The sequence below is a fragment of the Oxyura jamaicensis genome, chromosome 2, assembly GCF_011077185.1.
Source record: "Oxyura jamaicensis isolate SHBP4307 breed ruddy duck chromosome 2, BPBGC_Ojam_1.0, whole genome shotgun sequence".
NCBI lineage: Eukaryota > Metazoa > Chordata > Aves > Anseriformes > Anatidae > Oxyura > Oxyura jamaicensis.
This window is the reverse complement of record NC_048894.1, coordinates 107743112-107762187: the sequence shown is the minus strand read 5'-3', so window position 1 is coordinate 107762187 and position 19076 is coordinate 107743112. Positions and strand designations below refer to the sequence as shown.

The 19076-nt window shown below is 36.1% G+C and overlaps 1 protein-coding gene across 1 annotated transcript in view; it reads left to right on the top strand.

Moving 5' to 3' along the window:
* LAMA1 (laminin subunit alpha 1) overlaps positions 1 to 19076 on the top strand; it is a 102896-nt gene that overhangs the window by 21458 nt on the left and 62362 nt on the right. The window contains exons 4-10 of the mRNA XM_035319483.1: positions 6503 to 6745; positions 10482 to 10661; positions 14345 to 14434; positions 14916 to 15033; positions 16174 to 16352; positions 17815 to 17920; positions 18394 to 18554. Coding sequence (XP_035175374.1) covers positions 6503 to 6745; positions 10482 to 10661; positions 14345 to 14434; positions 14916 to 15033; positions 16174 to 16352; positions 17815 to 17920; positions 18394 to 18554 — 1077 coding nt within the window. The remainder of the gene's footprint in view (positions 1 to 6502; positions 6746 to 10481; positions 10662 to 14344; positions 14435 to 14915; positions 15034 to 16173; positions 16353 to 17814; positions 17921 to 18393; positions 18555 to 19076) is intronic.

Below are 19076 nucleotides of genomic sequence, written 5' to 3'. Positions count from 1 at the left end.
TGTTAGCTGTCCTGCAGAGTTAGAAGTTAGAGATCTGAAGCAGAGATTTCTGACCCTGGGAAGGATGGAACTATCTGTACAGAGAGTGATTCCTCTGCTTTGGCACTTAATGACAAAAAAAATACCCCCAGAAGCTTAGAGGTATTTGCCCCTTCTTGTAGCTGGTAAAATTCTTACGTGGGAGGCTGCCAGACTACACAGATGATTCCCTAATTTGTTGGTTTGTGTGTTAGGCATGGAAGAATCGAATCTCCTACCCTGCCTCAAATAAAGACAAAGTCATTTCTGAAGAAAATGTTTTTTTCCTTTGATTTTTCTTTCTTTGAACAGATCTAAGCTATTTGAAAATCATGGGTCAGCAATTCACAGATTATTAATATGAATTAATATTAATTTGAAACTTCATTGAATATGAATTCCAATATGAATTGAAATTAATAATTCCAGGAATTATTAATAATTCCAGGAATTCTCTTAGCTTTGTTGCTAGCTAAGAAATGCATACTTGGTGCACAGCTGGTAACAAGCTTTTGCAAGATTGCTAGACTGACAGAAGGTTATTTTTAATGTTAAAACAGAAAGTTTAACTTTGATGTTTTAAAAGAAGCATGTTTTAAAATGGAGCATAGGTTACACAAGTGCCTAGTTTCCTCTTTAATTAGAAAGCTGAACTATTAGGAAAATAATCATATGGTATTTTTGCCATTGACAGGTTTGGATAGGACTTCCTTGTTTGGATAGTTGACTTTGTGTTTGGTTTATAAATGGGCAAACAGGAAGAAAAAATGAAGGAAGGAGTGAGGCTTTTTTTTTTTTTTTCTTTTTTTTTTTTTTTTTTTTCCCTAGAACATTTTTACTTTGGAAACAGACCAGCTGAACTGCCCTCTAAATCTTAGCCCTGTTGATGTTTCTCCAAATAAGTATCTTTCCTCTCCTGTCCCACACTGTTTCACTGATTTGATTTGAAAAGTTTCCCCCGAGGGGTCTTTCTTCTGTGTTTTCCTCAGACAGTTTGAGAGAGAGAAGGCATCTAAGGCTATGCAATGTGAATGTAAATTGCTGCTCTGCAAGGAAGGATTTGGTTAATAAAGAATGCTTGAAGTCAATAAGTTATTAGAGCTGACTTGGTGTCCTTACTTTAACCGAGTCAGCACAAGTAAAAAATAACAAAGAAAAAGCATATGAAGGGCCCTAGTGATTTTAGTAACTGTTTACTTCACTAATTTTATTTTGAATGAGTTAAAATACTCTTCTAGAACCTTTAAAGGTATTCCTGAAAGTCAGTATCTCTAAGTATATGTGTTACTTTGTCTCTTTAGCATTGGTACTTTCTTTTAAATTTCAAACTTTGTGCATTAAATATGTTGAATAGCATATTGAAGTCCTTAACTTTCCTTGGCAGAATATAGAATATATTAATACCCCTTTGTGATGTGAAGAAAGAGAATCTGATTATTGCTTATTGTTTTTGAATAATTATTAGATGTTATAACAATAAGAGGAATGGGTTGTTTTTTGGCATTGTTACTAATGTACAGCATAGAGATACAACCCAGCAATGGGGTTGGTGAGTGCTGGAATGCAGGCTTAGCTGGTGAATATAGGGAGGATACTGGTAGAAATTGTGGTTCCACCCCAGTTTATCTTACATATATATATATTCTGGCCACAGTCTCTGTTGGCTGTATTCATCTTTTTGCTCAAAGTTGAAGGGAACAGAGAATATTCCTTCAGCTAATATTCTTCCTTGCAGTTAGTTTATTTAGTTTAAAAATGTTTGGACTGAAGAGTAGCTTGGTGGAATCTTGGTAAGAAAAGAGAGCTGACTAATCCATTCAAGATCAAAATTGCTGTTTTGATCTTTCACCTTCAGAATTTGTGGTGCTATTATAATTAATGCTAAGCATTTTGTACGGGGAGCTGGTGGCTACATCACAGTTCTGTAGCTCATATGGATCATAAAAACTAGATACGTATATTCTGTCATGCCTTTCAGTCTTCCCAGGACCAAATGCATGATAGTTGGGAAGACTTTTTTTTCCTTTCCTTTAAAATGTATGGCAAAAATCCAGAGCTGGGGAAAGAATAGTTTAGCAGTTAGACGTAGTATTGATGTACAAGATACCAACATTTAATTTATGATCTCATGCTTTCTACACTGGCAGTTCTACAGAAACAAAATACACAGCTGTTCTCAGGACAGCTATTTTGCAAAATGATAATGAATTAAAATAAATGCCGACTATTACAAATGCCAGTTGTGTGCTTGTGCCAATCATAAAATATTTTTCCATCACAGCATTAAATGAATATTTTCCTTAGTATTATTAATATGTTTCAGACTTTCAAAGGTATTTAAGGGTGCTTAGTGCTAGGCATAAATTTGTATCCCACAAAGTTATTGAATTGTAAAGCAAGACCAGTTGTTCTTGGAAGACCTCAAGTATGAAGTTGTGAAAACATCTCCACTTCCATAAAGTCATAGCTCATGAATATTTCATGAATACTGGATTACAACTCAGAGACTGTGAAAATAATTTGCAGTTTCTGCTATTAGAAAGTCAAATATAAATAATGTTATGATATGATATGTACTGAGCTTTCTTCTTGAAATCACTTGGCAAGAAGAGGTTACTGTCAGGACAAATCCTTTGCTGATATAAAAAAGATACAGTTCTCTTGACTAGATCAATGTTAATTTACCAAGGCAAGTTTCTTTAAAGCGTTTTTATTGCTGTAATACTGATGATGCAAAATTCAGGGTGCTCACTTATCTGTACTTTCTTATAACATACTGCTTGAATAAAATTAACTTTTATTCCAAAACAATGGTTGCACAGGAGCAAAATGTAGCAAGAAATTGCTATGTCTCAGATTCTTACTATTTATATGAACAATACAGACTGATACTCAGAATATCCCTTCATGTTGTCTTCTACTCCAAGAGTTTGCACAGATTCATTCATTTTAGACTTTCTGGGTTCAGAAAGGAAAATTAAATCGGAGAAAACAAACAAAAAAATGTATTGACACCATTAAGCAGAAAGGTTTCTTTCAGTTTTACTTAAAATACAGAGTAATGTTAGTTGTAACAAGCATTTTCACCACAGGACAAGTCATGCCATTTTGAAAAACACACTTAGCTGTTTGCCTTCCTGCACTCAGCCTGAAGGAAAGATTTAGCTGAATTTATAAAATTAAAAGGAACTGATCTGTTAAACTGAGATTTAGAAAAAAAAAAAAAAAAAAAAACTTTTGGGACTTATCTTCCCCTTTTAACTTTTCACTTTTGCAGACCAGGGCTCAAATAGTTATGAATAGACAGCATATCTTCCCTTACTGTTCTGTCAAACTAAGTAAATTGAAAAATGTAACTGGAAATCATTATCCAAAAAGACTACTGGAAAAATTGTGCTTGCTAGGACCTGTGTAGGTTTTAGAGGACCATGCCCTTGGAAACAGGAACATTTGGCTAGCATCTACTGTGTGACGGCTGCTAGCGGTGTCTTGAACAAAAGAGTAGGCAAAATTGCCTGATGAATGGGGAAAAGGGTTTATTTGCAAATTTGTTTCAAGAACAGAATACCTGATGTTACTGGATCTGCATTCAGGGAAACAAGGTTATTAGAAAGGCTCAAGAAAGTAGAAGTGATGTGTTATGTTGCTATTGCTGCTACAAAGAAGGGGTTCTTCAGTACAGGTTTATTTGGCTGATCTTTACAATCAGGATTGAAATGCCTGTAAAATGACAGTTCTAATCTATGGTTGCTTGGGAATTGCTAACTTGCTTTGGCTTGCCCTTTTTACCCTTGCAGCTCAATAAGGAAATGAGTCCTGGGAAACCTATACAGTCAGATTAAAGCATATGAATCATTAGCTCTTGCCACAGAGCTCAAGTTTATCACATGGCCAGTTTGTGGACGTGTAGAGTGGGAAGAAACTGCACTCAGTGATGATGGAATGTGGAGACCTCATTAAAGTAAAAATCTTTAAAGAAGTACTCTGAGGATGTTGGAGTCAGTTTGCCTTATGTGGAGTCCTGGTTCAGATCCATTCTAGGTTGCAGAGGCTATGGGATATAAGGTCTCCCAAGCCAAAGTTGACATTCCTTAAAATGTCTTCATCTGAAAACACTGGGGACACCTGAATCCCTTCTGCCAGCTTTGTTTGTTCCCTTGTTTGGGAATGTAATCCCTGAGAATGTAACTTCTACTGGCAGGCTGGTTTGTGATTTCTTGATTCTGGGATCATTTATGCAATATCCTTTCATTTATATATTTAACCTATATAATTTCAAGGACTAACAAATTTTCTTGAGCTTGCTGACATTCAGTATCCTGTGAATTTACCTAAGAAGTATTTTTAGGTACTTATGGGCTATATGTGGAAGAGACTTGAGAAAATCCAGCGGGAAAAGAGGCAGTGTTTTTATTTATTTATTTATTTATTTTTACACAGGCTGACTATGCATACTTCAATTGTTACAGATCATTCTTTTTTTTTTTTTTTTTTTTTTTTTTTTTTTTAATGCCTCCTTTGGGTTCTTAGTTTCAAATATATGCATTTCAGCTCTTGCTGAATTGTGTAAAAATCAATCACTCGAAGACTTGAGAACCAGACACAGCTACTTTTCCATAAAAAACAAACAAACAAACATTGCTTTAAAGGATTCAATGTTCAAATGAACTGCTCTGGAGAATTTTTTTCTCTATATGGATTTTCCCCTCACCAAGAAACTTGATATTTGAAATAAATTTAATCTACATATTCCTGTATGAAACTATCTTCTACTTTTATTTCTGCCTGCAGTTAGTTTGAGATGAAGGATAACTCATTGTTATTTAAATCCAGTTGGAACTGGATTTAAAACTAGCCACATCAGCTGCAGAATATAATTGGTCTTGAAAAATCTCAGTGTAATCAGAAGTAGATCATTTGTTGTTCAGCCAACTGTGTAATAAGTAGGGAAGTAGTTTAGTTGATGTTAGCAAGCAGAGAGAAAAATAAATAAATAAAAATAAAATCAGACTAGCTGATAATCACATTTTATATTGTCTGATTTTAATCAAAACCAAGATTTTTTGAATTTTTTAGATATAAAATCCAATAAGTCATAAGATATGTAATCATTTTTTTTTTTCCATCTCATGTCTGCAGATTTCCTAAGCAAAGCTCTGTTCACTTGTGCACACAATGTAATTACTCTTTATTTCTGTATGTCTATTTTCTCCATTTGACAACACTGAAATCTGTTTTTTACATGGCAAGTGCTATTCTTGCTCTGGCATTGTTATGGAACAAAAAACAACAGCAACAACAAGATACAAAACAAACAAACCACCCCCTCCAACACATTTGAAAATGTCTGAAAGAAATTGTAGGAGTTACAATAATTACAGCAGCTAGTGAGAGTACTCTAGTGAGAGTACAGACCTCTGTGATGGCATGGCATTTTTCTTTATTCTAAATGGGCTTTATAATATACTGCATGTAAAGCGTTAAACTCTTATAAGGAGTCTTATCAATTTGCAAAGACAGCCTTTTGTGAGGTGATGTATTAGTTAAGGAAAAAGATAGTAGTTTTGGAGTAAGTGCATTTCAGTGCTAGTGGCTGATGCTGCAGCTAGTTGGGGTTCAGCACAGGTTATCTACAACGTCTATCTACAACAGGTTATGCCACAACAAGGTCACTTAAAAGGTGATATAAACTTATTTTCTGCCCTGCCTTCTCAGAGAAGTGCAGAGCAATGCTGTTGTGGGGATAGTTTTCACTTTGGACACAGAATAGTTAAGAAAAATAGTAATAATACTCAAGGTTACCTGTATAGCTGAGAGATTCCATATCTTAAAAGAACTACTTAATTAACATTATCATACTTATATGTGTCATATTCACTTTATTTATCTATTTATCTATGTACATTTTCAGCAGTGTCTGTAAGTAGCCTTGTGTTTAAATAACTTCAACACAGAATGAAAATGGAATGCCCAGAGATTTTTAATATAGAATGTAAAAAGCTTATCAGAAATGCTATTAATGGGAGGATTAAACTCCAACCTAAAATGTCAAACAAAGAGTTGTTTTGGCTGCAGCTGTTTTGAAAAATAAAATAAAAAAAAAAGAACCCACTTCTTTGAAGCCTTCAGTGGTTCAAAAAAGCTAAATATCACACTTCCCTTAGAAAGACTTATTCCCAAGTAATCCTGAAATCAACTTTGTGTGTATGTATATATATACATATATATATATATTTCAGTTCGTTTTTTGTAATGTTCAGAGTTTTGACCAAAAATGGTACGTTTCCATTAGTATCATAAAAGATTATGCAAAAGTTTTATCTAGAGTCAGTCTACCAAATTTTACCCTCTCCCCAGGCAAATCGTATACTACCTTTAAATTTTTATTTGATTTTAGTAGTTTGCCTCTTATGGTCTTTTACAGCAGAATGAAGTGTTAAAATTTTCTTCTTGCTTTTTTTTTTTTTTTTTTTTTTTTTTAAAGGTCTTTCAAGTTGCTTATGTCATCATCAAATCTGCTAATGCTCCACGACCTGGAAACTGGATTTTGGAACGCTCCATAGATGGCACAGAGTTCAGACCATGGCAGTACTATGCAATTAGCGACACAGAATGTTTAACTCGTTATAATATCACACCAAGAATTGGGCCGCCAACGTACAAGAGAGATGATGAAGTGATCTGCACCTCCTATTATTCCAGACTAGTTCCCCTGGAACATGGAGAGGTACGTTTGTTTTTGCACTTGTGGTTTGCGAGTGTGAACACGGACTGACTGCAACTTGAAAACACTTGAATTCCAATTACAGAGTTCAGCACTACCAGATAATCTGTTATTCTTCTTTAATGATACTATCTTTACATCATGTATCAGTATAGCAAACTTTTAAAAGTTGGGATAAAACATGTCTTTGGCTTTACACATTCCTATTACTAAACTCTTTGTTCTCTCTCTCTCTCTCCATAATTTGATGGTGGCTATTAACTTGGAATTATTAGTTGCTTTATCCTATGAAAGACTACAACAGAGGCTCTATGTTCTGCCAGGTTTTTCATTTAATAAAGAAAATCTCTGTGTTGGGAACACCTGGTAGTGAGATAAAGCTGCAAACACTGTTGAAGTGCTCGGCACAGCTGGAACTCCTAAACTAGCCTTGGCATTGTTTCAGGGATGTAGCATAATTAAAAGAGCTATGAGTTATGCAGCCTCACTGTTGATTGTTCGTTCTTTTAGCAAACTCTGTTCATGGTGTTTGTGTAATTTATTTCATAGAGGCAGCCACATAATGAAATTATACATTAAAAACAGTGGTTATTCTATCGTGAATGCTATCATGTAAGAGCATGATAATAAATACAGTGTTATCCCATGGAGAATGCTAGTAACTGTTAGCCTCATAGGAGCCAACATGTATTTATTCATTGCTTAAAAAGGAGTGGAGTGTATGCATTTAAGAGCTAAAGTTTGTCAAACTTTTTCACATAAACTTAAAATTATGTTTCAGCAAGACAAAACCAATGAAATTCAGGTGACATCAAGTCCCATGTATTTTAATCAATTTTTTGTTTCAGTGGTGTAAACATATCCCCTACAGATGAAGTGGAACAGACAAAGAAACTTAACCTGGCTTTCACCACGATTAACCAGAAAGCCCTTAGGTTGACTGTGTACGAACAGTGCCTCTTGTAATGAATGTCTGATAGGCTGTCCAGCTCCAACCCAGAAATTATAGAGATTCAGATTAGTGACTTTCCTTCTCATTTATTTTTCCTCATGTACACAGAATTGTGTGGCACAACTATAATCAACAGCCCTATCCAGAACATTGCTTTTTTCTTCTAAGTGTAATAGTATAAAAATATAACATAAGAACATGTAAAATGGCAGAATCAAATTTCTGTATACTACATAAATATTGTTGTTCACAAAGAACAGACTGCTCCATTGTAGCTGGAGCAGCAGTCAAGAATATTCCTGCACAGAGAATGTCATAACCTCTATTAATGAACTTTGGCACTCTTTTAAAAAAATGTATGTTTAACGCTTTGTAATTTGTTCTAGCCAATATATTGAACTTAAGTATGGGGCTGTGCAAAGTTCCACACATCAGCTGATGTCTGCAGATACCTGCCTTGTATCTGTATCCAGCATTTGTTAGCAAGCCACTGTTGTGCACTTTGCTTGTAGTGCCCTGATCTGAAAGAACTGATAGGTTAAATGACCACGTGTCTAAATGTGGATGTAACTTAACAACATTTAGCTAAATCAGACATTTTGCCAGTTCGGCTGCTAGATTTTTCATGGGTTTAAAGAGGTATAATTGCACTATTTTATACTCTGTTGTTAACCTGATTTATACTGCCTGAAGATCTGCTTACAGATCTTTAAGAATATCAGTGTATGTAAGGCATATAGAAACAATATGTACGCAGTATTTTAGCCAAATACAGAAGTATACATGGAGAACCTTTAATTTTCTTCCTTAATCTTTTAGTATCTGTCCCTATTTCTTCCTTTTCCTGGTAGGAAAGATTCCTCTACTGTCTCTATATAAATTACAGTCTATTATTACAGAACTTCTACTAGTCTAGCCAATAGATAAGTTTAGAATTAAAATGTGAATAAAGTTACACTTTTCATCATTTGAAAACACTATTCATGAACAGAGATTATAGGTATTCCCAGAGAACTGGAGCTTGAGGCAGGACAGGTCTTCAGATCTCTAGAGCCTAAATGGTAAGAAGGAAACACAGCATGCTAGAACTGACACCATGGTTGGTTCCTTCTCTCATTGTGAAAATCAAAGGATTACAGTGAGCTCAGCAAATTCTATATCTGTAATTAATGCCTAATGAGAGAAGGATATGATCCACAGCGCTACATTTGGGCTTACGCATAGTGAATTTATATGTATATATATTTTTTTTCAGTGAAAGCAATGCAATGTTATTTGAATATTTGGCCAACAGTTCTGTCATGTAAATCCCATGGAGAACTTCTAACAATAGGAGAACTTCTAACAATAAAACAAGGAAAGGACAGTAGTACGTTGCCTTGGAAGACTGGAGAGTTATCATCAACAGTGATCTTCAAGAACAGATTGGTCAACCATCTAACACAATTATAGTTAATCCTGTTTTGAGATCCTCTAGACATACTAGAGGAATTCTCTGTTTCTGTGAGAGCTGAATAGTATATAAGCCAATGCAAATTTGCAGGATCTGACCTGGAAAAACTTAGTTTCATAGCTGTTGTTCTGCAGCTGGAAAATGGATGATGATTAGTTTCTAAATGGGCTATAAGAAAAGTGAAATTCTTCAAACATGTTATATTAGAATACTTAGAAATAATGGTGATAGACCATAAATGGCAAAAGTTGAGAGTATGAACTCCATTACCAGACTCTGTATATTTTTGAAATAACACAATTGCTATCTGTGAAGTCCCTAGCTGTGCAGAACTAAACTACTTTTTTTCATTTTAATTTTTTACTAATATTTTCAGGAGAAATATTTGGCAATGCTGGACAAAGGTCAAACTATAAATCCAAGAGTAGTATATGAGACAAAATTGCTCTGCATAAATGAGGATGTGCCATGCACCCTAAAATGTATCTGATGAGCCCAGTGCATGACCCTTTACTAGTTGAGGTGGACATCAGGTGTACTGTTTAACACTTATTTGTGGTATTAAGGTCTCATTTTGCAGTTTCTACCTAAAAATGAAGCACAAACTGTGTCATCTATGATTCTATGATCATATGAAACTACATCTTTGTGTGTTTTTAAGTTCCTTTGGAAAGGAGCAGGGAGCTGTTTCTAGAATAAGCTGCACTGCCTGATAACTAAAGCCATCTTCCTGGAGCCAATTTGGGATTGTGTGAGATGGAAAGATGAAGACCAGATGGGTTGTTTCGTGGTGGCAGCCTCCTGCTTTCAATTATCTGCATTGTGGCTTCCCACTGTGCAGTCATATCACTGAGTATTCTTTGCTGACTGGGCAGCCCTGTCCCAACAGGATATAGGATTAATGACTCCACATTGAGCACATGCACAGTATTATATTTTGCAATAAGATATCTAGAGATGGCGTAAAAAAATCTGTAAGGACAAAACTGTGCTTATGGTCAGAGTTACATGTTCCATATAAATAAGGAAGACAAGGTAATTAAGGACTAGCTATGCTCTTCTCCATAAGTTAACTCCACAAATATCCAGGAGACGTGAGACTTTATGATGAGCCAAGAGTGGTGGTTTCAGAACTGTGTTAGTCAGGAAGTGGGAATTGTACCTGCAGGTGGAGGGTGGGAAATAAAAAATAATTCCAGGTAATTTAACATCTCACCATCCTCAGTTGCCAGAAAACAAGCCTAAGTCCTATGTTTTTAATTCTCACACTACGATGTTTGTTGTTGCAAATGGATCATAGTTATGTTTCTGATTAAGCCCTACCCTCTTTCTAGATTCACACGTCACTGATCAACGGTAGGCCTAGCGCTGATGATCCTTCAGAAAAGCTTTTGGAGTTTACTTCTGCACGATACATTCGCCTACGACTGCAGCGTATTAGAACCCTTAATGCTGACCTCATGACTCTCAGCCATCACGACCCTAAAGAACTAGATCCCATTGTTACCAGAAGGGTAAGATGATTGTTCAGAAACACTTCTCAGTGTGGCAGAATGGGAAAATCTTTTCTGATCTCTTTGAGGAACTACTTGATCCTTGCCATTCACAGAGTTGTTTTATAAGGTTATTAACTAGTTTTTGCCTCGCCTTTGACTTTATTAGCAACAATACCTTGCCAGAGACAACTTCAATAAATAATTTTAAAGATCTCTTTTTTTTTTTTTTTTTTAATTTGTTTGCTCAAATGATTTTAGCTAGGAATATCATTTCTAATTCTCTATCAGAAAAGAAAAAAAAAGGGTCTGGCTAGTGAAAGTGTCACTTGAGGTTGCTCTTGATGCAATTTCAGTACAATTTCTCATGTGTTAAGTTTTCAGTGCTCTGATCCATAAAAAGAATTATTTGTAAACCTTGCTATGATGAATTTTGATGTCTGATAAGAGTTTTCTTCATTTTCTTTAATAAGGCATTTAAAAGCATTTGACTGTTTTCAAGCACAGAAATAACAATGCAAAACACCTAGAATTTTAACGCTTAAGAGTTTTAAGTAATCTTTATACACTTGATATTGAAACTGTGTTGGGTAGCTGGGTATAGAAGGGAAAAAGGAGCCTGGCTCTTGGCAGGTTTTGGTGAGTACTTTCCAGGTAGTGCCCCTCTCATCTCCATGGAAGGTGCCTGTTCAGCTGCAGCATTTCTGAAGCACAAGATCTAGATGTTCTGCTCCTTCCATCTGCCCCATGGGGGACTTGCCAGCACAGGGATTGCATGCGTGAGGATGAGACGTCTGTTCCAGCTGTGCTGGAACCATCTGGACAACAGTTAACACATACAATTATAGAATATCCCAAATTGTAAGGGACAGATAAGGATCATCGAGTCCAACTCCTGACACCACACAGGTCTACCCAAAATTTTAGACCATGTGACTAAGTGCACAGTCCAAATGCTTCTTAAATTCAGACAGGCTTGGTGCAGTGAATACATCACTGGGGAACTTGTTCCCGTGTGCAACCACACTCTTGGTGAAGAATCTTTTCATTATGTCTAGCCTAAAAAAAAAAAAAAAAAGCTGAACAGGTGAGATATTCCTACTGAACAGGCTGGTAGATAATTTAAGTCTTTCAATAATACTATAATATCAAGAAATACACTCCAAAAAGGATGGCTTGACATACAGACATGCAGTTTATGTAGGAAACAAGGGTGCTGAGGATAAGCATTCCCATTGCCTTCATAATGTACACTGCTGTATAATCTAGGGCTTAGTACTAGTTTACCCATCAGGACTTAGTGCAACTTTGCATGAACAGCTATACATCTTCATCTCCTTAAGACATGGATTTTACTGGGCCAGGGTTCTCAAGTCCTGATGTCTCACTTTGTGTCTCATCCACTGTGTAACCAATGACAACGAAGATAGTCATTTCCAGCTTTCTCTATTCAATTTTTATTGTTTTTGAAGACTATATCCAGTTGTTGATACCAATTTTATCGCTGTCTTGTACACAGTCTTGCAAAAGGGCTGATGCAAAACTTTTCTAAGTGTTCAACAGCAGGTTTGTTTCTGCGTTTTGCTTCTTTTATTTATTTCTCTCTAGCATTTGGTTAGCATTAGTCTCTTGTTCATCTTCAAGCTGCACACAGCTGCTGTGAGCCATACAGAGTATAAGCTTTAAGAAAACAAGAGAAGGGCGGGTGAAGCAGGGAATGCAATGAGCTTTTTCTGTACTAAGAAATACAGCTCTGCTTCTGGTCATCCTCCTACTTTTCTCAGTCTGAACCTCTACTCTGTAGTGAAGGTCTTATTGTTCATATTTTTTTTTTGTAATGTTATAATAAAAAGTAAACACCTAAAAATTAAGTATTTAATCAAAGAATTTGCTCCATCTCCAAGATCCTTCAGTGAAATAACAGTCCATAGAGTAAACAGGTGTGACCACCCAGGGCCACGTCCTCGTCCTGAAGCAGATGACTGTAGGGTTGTTAGATCTGAGAGTCTTGAACTATTTACTTAGAAGTGTGGTCAAAAAATATATTTTTTTTCATTCCCCTGTAGTACTAGCACATACTTCCCAGGATACAAACAGGCGAACCATGTTGATTCTGCAGCTGTAACTGAACCCAGATGGTCATTTCCTGCCTCTTCCTTGCCTTGAAAATTAAATATTTTCCTTATGTATGTGTTTTTGCTCACCACATTGCAATATTAATGGATTCTATTCTGCTGTATCACCAATTTTAAGCTAAAAGTTTGGATAGCCTAATACACTGTCTCACACTAGTAGCAGATGTAGTCTGGAAGGAAGTGCACAAAGTGATTTTAAGGGAGGGCATAGTTCCCATTTTAAGAAAGCACACTTTTACTTCGCAAACTGAGATTCAAATATAGCATTTTGTTATGTTGCTTGGCTTTTATAGTGGAAAAAAATTCTTTTACAAGCAAATTTTGGTTACAGTTGGTGGTCTTTCCTGAAAACTTAAAACTTAGTTAAAACTTTGTTGTTGTTTTTTATCACTGAGGAAAAACATAGGAAAAATAATATAAAAATTCCCCAAATGGAAGGCTTCCCACAGCTCAATGATCTGGACGAGGGGATCAAGTACACCCTCTAAGTTTGCAGATGACACCAAGTTGGGTGCAAGTGTTGATCTGCTTGAGGGTAGGAGGGCTCTGCAGAGGGATCTGGATAGGCTGTACTAATGGGCCAAGGCCACCTGTATGAGGCTCAACAAGGCCAAGGGCAGGGTCCTGCACTTGGGTCACAACAACCCCATACAACACTACTGTACTACAGCTTTCCAGTCACTCAGTACAGTAGTACTGTACTGAGTACTACTGTACTGAGTGACTGGAAAGCTGCCCGGCAGAAAGGGATTTGGAGGTATTGGTTCACACGCAGCTGAATGAGCCAGCAGCGTGCCCAGGTGGCCAAGAAGACCAACAGCATCCTGGCTTGTATCAGGAATAGTGTAGCCAGCAGGACCAGGGAAGTGATTTTCCCCCTGTACTCGGCTCTGGTGAAGCCACACCTCAGATATTGCTTTCAGTTTTGGACCTCTCACTGCAAGGAGGACATTGAGGTGCTGGGGCACGTCCAAAGGAGAGCAACGAAGCTGGTGAAGGGTCTAGAGAATGAGTCTTATGAGGAGCAGCTGAGGGAGCTGGGGTCATTTAGGCTGGAGAACAGGAAGTTCAGGGGAGACCTTATTGTGCTCTATTGTTACCTTAAAGGAGGCTATAGCAGGGTGGGGATCCGGCTCTCTTCCCAAGCACCAAGCGATAAGAAAAGGAAATGGCCTTAAGTTGTGCCGGGGAGGTTTAGGTTGGATATTAGGAATTTTTTTTTTTCACTAAAAGGGTTGTGAAGTATTTGAACAGGCTGCCCAGGGAAGTAGTTGAGCCAACATCCCTGGAGGTCTTCAAAAAAACATGTAGATATAGAGCTTAGTGACATGGTTTAATGGTGGACTTGGCAGTGCTAGGTTAAAGGTTGGACTAGATTATCTTAGAGGACTTTCCCAACATAAACGACTTTGTAATGCTATTCTATCATTCTAAGTGATAGAAATTCATAGTATTTTCTTGACATATTTTAAGTCACAAAATAATAGAATGCTGGTATTTTATTACGTAGGAGGGAAGATATATATAGATGTATTTTAATCATTCTTCTTTTAACTTTAATTTTTGCAGTACTACTACTCAATAAAGGACATCTCTGTTGGTGGCATGTGTATTTGTTATGGCCATGCTCGAAGCTGTCCCCTGGATGAAATCACAAAGGTATTCTTTGATCTTACTGATCTATTTTTTACAGAACAACTTGTCCAATTTAAAGAGGTCTTTGCCTAAGGAGAATGGGAAAGAGAAGGCTAAAGTACTACATAATGCATATAAATTATTTGCTATAATTTTCTTCCTTTTCTTTGTAAGCATATCTGGGTCTCTGGTAATGTAACTTTTTTTTTGAAGAGAATTCTTACTTTGGCATTAAAATAAAATTTTGGCATTAAAAACTTGAAGGGCATTACAAGAAATAGTCCGAGTTGCAAAAGGAGGGGTTTCCCTGTTGCAGAAAAGCTACTCTCCAGTAGTTGGTACAGTGTGGTTGAGTAGTCAAATGCTAATTAATCAGTATTTGTGAGTGTTGATTTTTTTTTTTTTTTTTAATAAATCAGATATTAGGCAGACTTATGAGAACAGTAAGTAAATTATCCATTTAAAAATATTTAAATAAAATGTTGTGTTTTCTTCTTTTTCCTAGAAATTGCAGTGCCAGTGTGAGCACAACACATGTGGAGAGAGCTGTAACAAATGCTGTCCTGGGTATCATCAGAAACCATGGAGACCAGGAACCATTTCTGCTGGGAACAAATGTGAGAGTAAGTATGCACAAAGGTTTAAATAATTTCATAAAGGCTTATTACGCTGTTGTTTGAGGTTGCTTTTCATACAGATCTACACTGATTCCCCCAAATATCCAAAAACTACTGTCTTCATGGAGTAGAGGGGCTACTTATAATCTTAACTATTTAGGTGGTTTTAAATATTTTGTCTAATGTGACTGCCTGGCTAATGGAAGTGTCATGCAGCAAAACTTTCAGAAAGGATGAGACAAAAGAGATGGGGATTTATTATACTCCTGTAAAAACCAGCAGATTTTCATCAATCACTTTGTTAGCTACTTGAAGTGCAAACTTCTTACTTATCATAAATTTTGTCAGATAAAAAACAAAACAGACAAACAAAAAAAAAACGCCACTTTGTTCTGATAACAAATCTTTTGAAATAAAGTCATTACTGGCCAATTACATTTCAGATTAGCTGATAGATTGACTTAGGCTTTGACAGTAATTCAGTACAGATGACTGTCTCTAGGGCTAGCTAGTGTATTTTTCCTCTTCACATCACTAGTGCCTGGCACAAGCTGCAGACAATTAGGAGCTTATAAAATTAGATAAAATTTATAGTTGCAAATGGAAAAGTATCTTTTAAGTAGAAGTCTTTTGACAAAATTCAATGCCACTGTTTGGAAAAGAAGTGTTTGGACTGAAACGTATGTTCTAACCTAAATCAAATGTAACCTAAATCAAATCTTACGTATTGGCACTGTTTACTTCTCAGACTTTTGTCTACAATACAAATAAGAGATGAATCAGGCAGATTTCTTCCTATAATACAGAGGACAGAAGATATAAGAGCAGCTAAAAGTAAAACCACACATTATTATTGACATCACTCCTGAGAGGAGTGTGATCTGTGGAATACTGTTAAGAAGGGTGCTATTGAAGTGGTGACAGTGTTTTTGAAGTGCGTTTACTTGCTAAGAAATTTAGTGTATTTGAGACTGCTGATGCATACAGCATGGTTAATGGGGAAAAAAAAAAATCACACATTTGAGATGAATTGATATGTTCTTCTATTTACAATTTCCTCTTTGAAAAATGTCAGTGTTGTAGAAACTGTAATGTAATGTAATTTTTTTTTTAAAAAAAGTGGATTTCTTTTTTGTTTCTTCTTAGAATGCAACTGTCATAACAAAGCAGAAGATTGTTATTACAACCAGAGTATTGCAGATCAGAAAAGAAGCATGGATATTCATGGCCAGTATATAGGAGGTGGTGTCTGTTTAAACTGTACTCAACATACTACTGGCATCAACTGTGAAATGTGTGCTGATGGATATTTTAGACCACACAAAGTAAGATTTGGGATATACCATTTTAATGTTCATTATACATTCATACATGCATTGTTATCCATTGTAGAATAACTAGAAACTATACAGGATGTTTTTATAAATGACATACCACCACAACTTTCAGAGAAAAGCATAAAGTGCTTGTTCAGTTGTATGGAATGGAAGGTCTAATTGCTCTGAAAGAAACTGTTGGAGAAGAAAAGAATAAGTAAATATGTTTTCCTAGTGTGGAAATGTAGGTGTTGTGATAGGAAACCCATTTCTCCTGTGGATAAAGCTCTAAAAATGTCAGCATTGAAGATCTGATGTCTTCAGAAGTGCCAAAATTATGTACTGTCCTATAGCAGCCCATTTCAATCAGTGTTAAAAAAGACCATCACATGGTTCTAAGGTCAGACTCTGACTCATGAGATACTGCAAGAAATATTCTCTTCTTGACATGTTTATTGTAGAACGTGTGGTCTGAGCCCATCTACTTTCCAGTTTATTGACAAATGTCCATCCCTCTTTAAAAAAACAACCTAAATGTCTCTACAAAAGACATTTTTAATATGTGAATAACAGAACATAAAGTTCCTGCAGTGTTAGAGGTCACTGCATAAAGAGAGGCAGCAAATTAAATTTCTGCCCCACGTGGTCTTGCTTCAGCAGGTTCATACATATTTTCAAAAGCCCATGCTTGAGAAATCTAGTATAAGTAGGTGCAGAGGGTGAGTCGTGGGAGTGTAGACACCACGTACAGTTCAACCAAAGGAGAATTAAACCTGAGTCTAAGATTCTCTAATTCACTTGTTTTAAGAAGGACTGAAGTATTCGGTCAATTTGTGGCCACTATATATGTATCCAGAGGTCATTACTGATTTGCTTTACATCTGAAGTACTTCAAAGGAAAACTTTAGGTTTCCCTTAAAGAAAAGAAAATCCTTGCCATATGAGTTACATTCCCTTATATTTCAAAGTTGTATAGATCATGAAGTTAGAATGAATCTTCATGAAGAGATAATCTGTCCACCCACTGAATATAGAGACAAGGATTTTTTTTCATTTCCTTCTTCTTTGAACTAGAGCAACTTTGCAAAAAACATCCATTCTTGTCTTAAACATTTCCATAATCTTCGGCAAACCATCACAGTGGTCAACTGCTGTCACACTAAAAAATGTGTATTTAGGCTGAATGTGTCAAGCTTCTACTTCCAGGCATTAGAGTTACTATACCTTTGCCTATGTTATTGAAGATCAAATTTTGCTCCTGCATTTTTTTTTTTTTTTTTTCTAGACTGCAACCCCCTCCATCTTCTGTTTGCTAAAATTAAACAGATTGAGTCCCTTGATCTGTTGTTTTATACCATTTTTTTCTAGTCTTCATTTGTGATAGTTCCAGTGATCCCAGACAAAAAACAGAAGTAACTTTACTTTTCCAGTTAATAACATGAGAACTTGACAGAGAACATTTGTCTCATAGGTTTCTCCCTATGATGATCACCCCTGCTATCCCTGTGGCTGTGACCCATTTGGATCTTTGAGTTCTGACTGTGTTAAAGACGAGCACCATTCTGACTCACAGCGTGGTAAGGGAACAGGAAATGTCTTCTCTCTAAACTTCAAATCTGGCTAATATATCTGGGCTGTGAAGTATGAGGAAACTGTATCTTGTTGTGAATGGCTGCCAGTTAGGTACCTTTCCAGAACAATGGTGAATATTTAGAAAAATGAGGTGAAAGATGTGTCAGGTCCCTGAATGTGGTCTTGTTGTGTGGGAGCTGGAAGGCTCTGACTATGTAAAGCAATATGAAGGATTGAGATCTAACGTTGTTGTTCATGAATGCTGTTATATCTGTCCTAAAATGCATTCTGCTGCAGTCTTTGTGCATCTGGTACTCTGAACACGAAAAATAGGTGGTGAGATTGGCGTTAAGTCAAGTGTCCGTGTGGAATTAACATGGAATAAAATCAAAAAGAGATGTTAAGTTACTGGTGTTCTCTGAGACATCTTGAATCCAGCTTATTGCCTGCTCTTATTTATCAATTTTTGCTTTTCAAGGGATGTGGCCAGGTCAATGTCAATGCAGAGAAGGTTACACAGGAGAAAAATGTGACCGTTGTGCATTTGGGTATCGAGGCTATCCAAACTGCCTGCGTTGTAACTGTAGCATAATTGGCAGCATTAATGAAGATCCATGCACAGAACCTTGTCTTTGCAAAGTGAGTATTAAACCGATTATTTTTGTTTAAAAGGGAATCCGTGGATTGAATTTGTAATTTTTTTTTTTTTTAATAAGGGGAATTTATTCATAAACTAGGGATCACTTCTTTTATAACAAGTGACTTGGTGTCACAACTAGAACTTAAAATGACTAACAATTCTCTGAACTGAAAATATTGTAAATTAAGTTTAATAGTTCTGTATGATATTTAGTGTTCTGTATGTTACTCTATAAAAATTGGCCAGACTGACATTAAAATCAAATAATAATTGCACATCTGAGTGTGAGAGAATCACAGGGAGACCAACAGTGTGTGTAGCTGGGTTTGGTTTTAAGGATGAGCTGATGTTTCTCTTAAAAGCCACTAATGACACATAAAGAAAGGATGCGTTTATAAAATCTGCTTTGTGTGAAGTAACAATATGCATATGGAAGGAATAATTATTGGAACAGTTAAATTAGACATGTATGAAATATGAGTTAATTATTTGATTACAAAATATGAACCATTAACAATTTT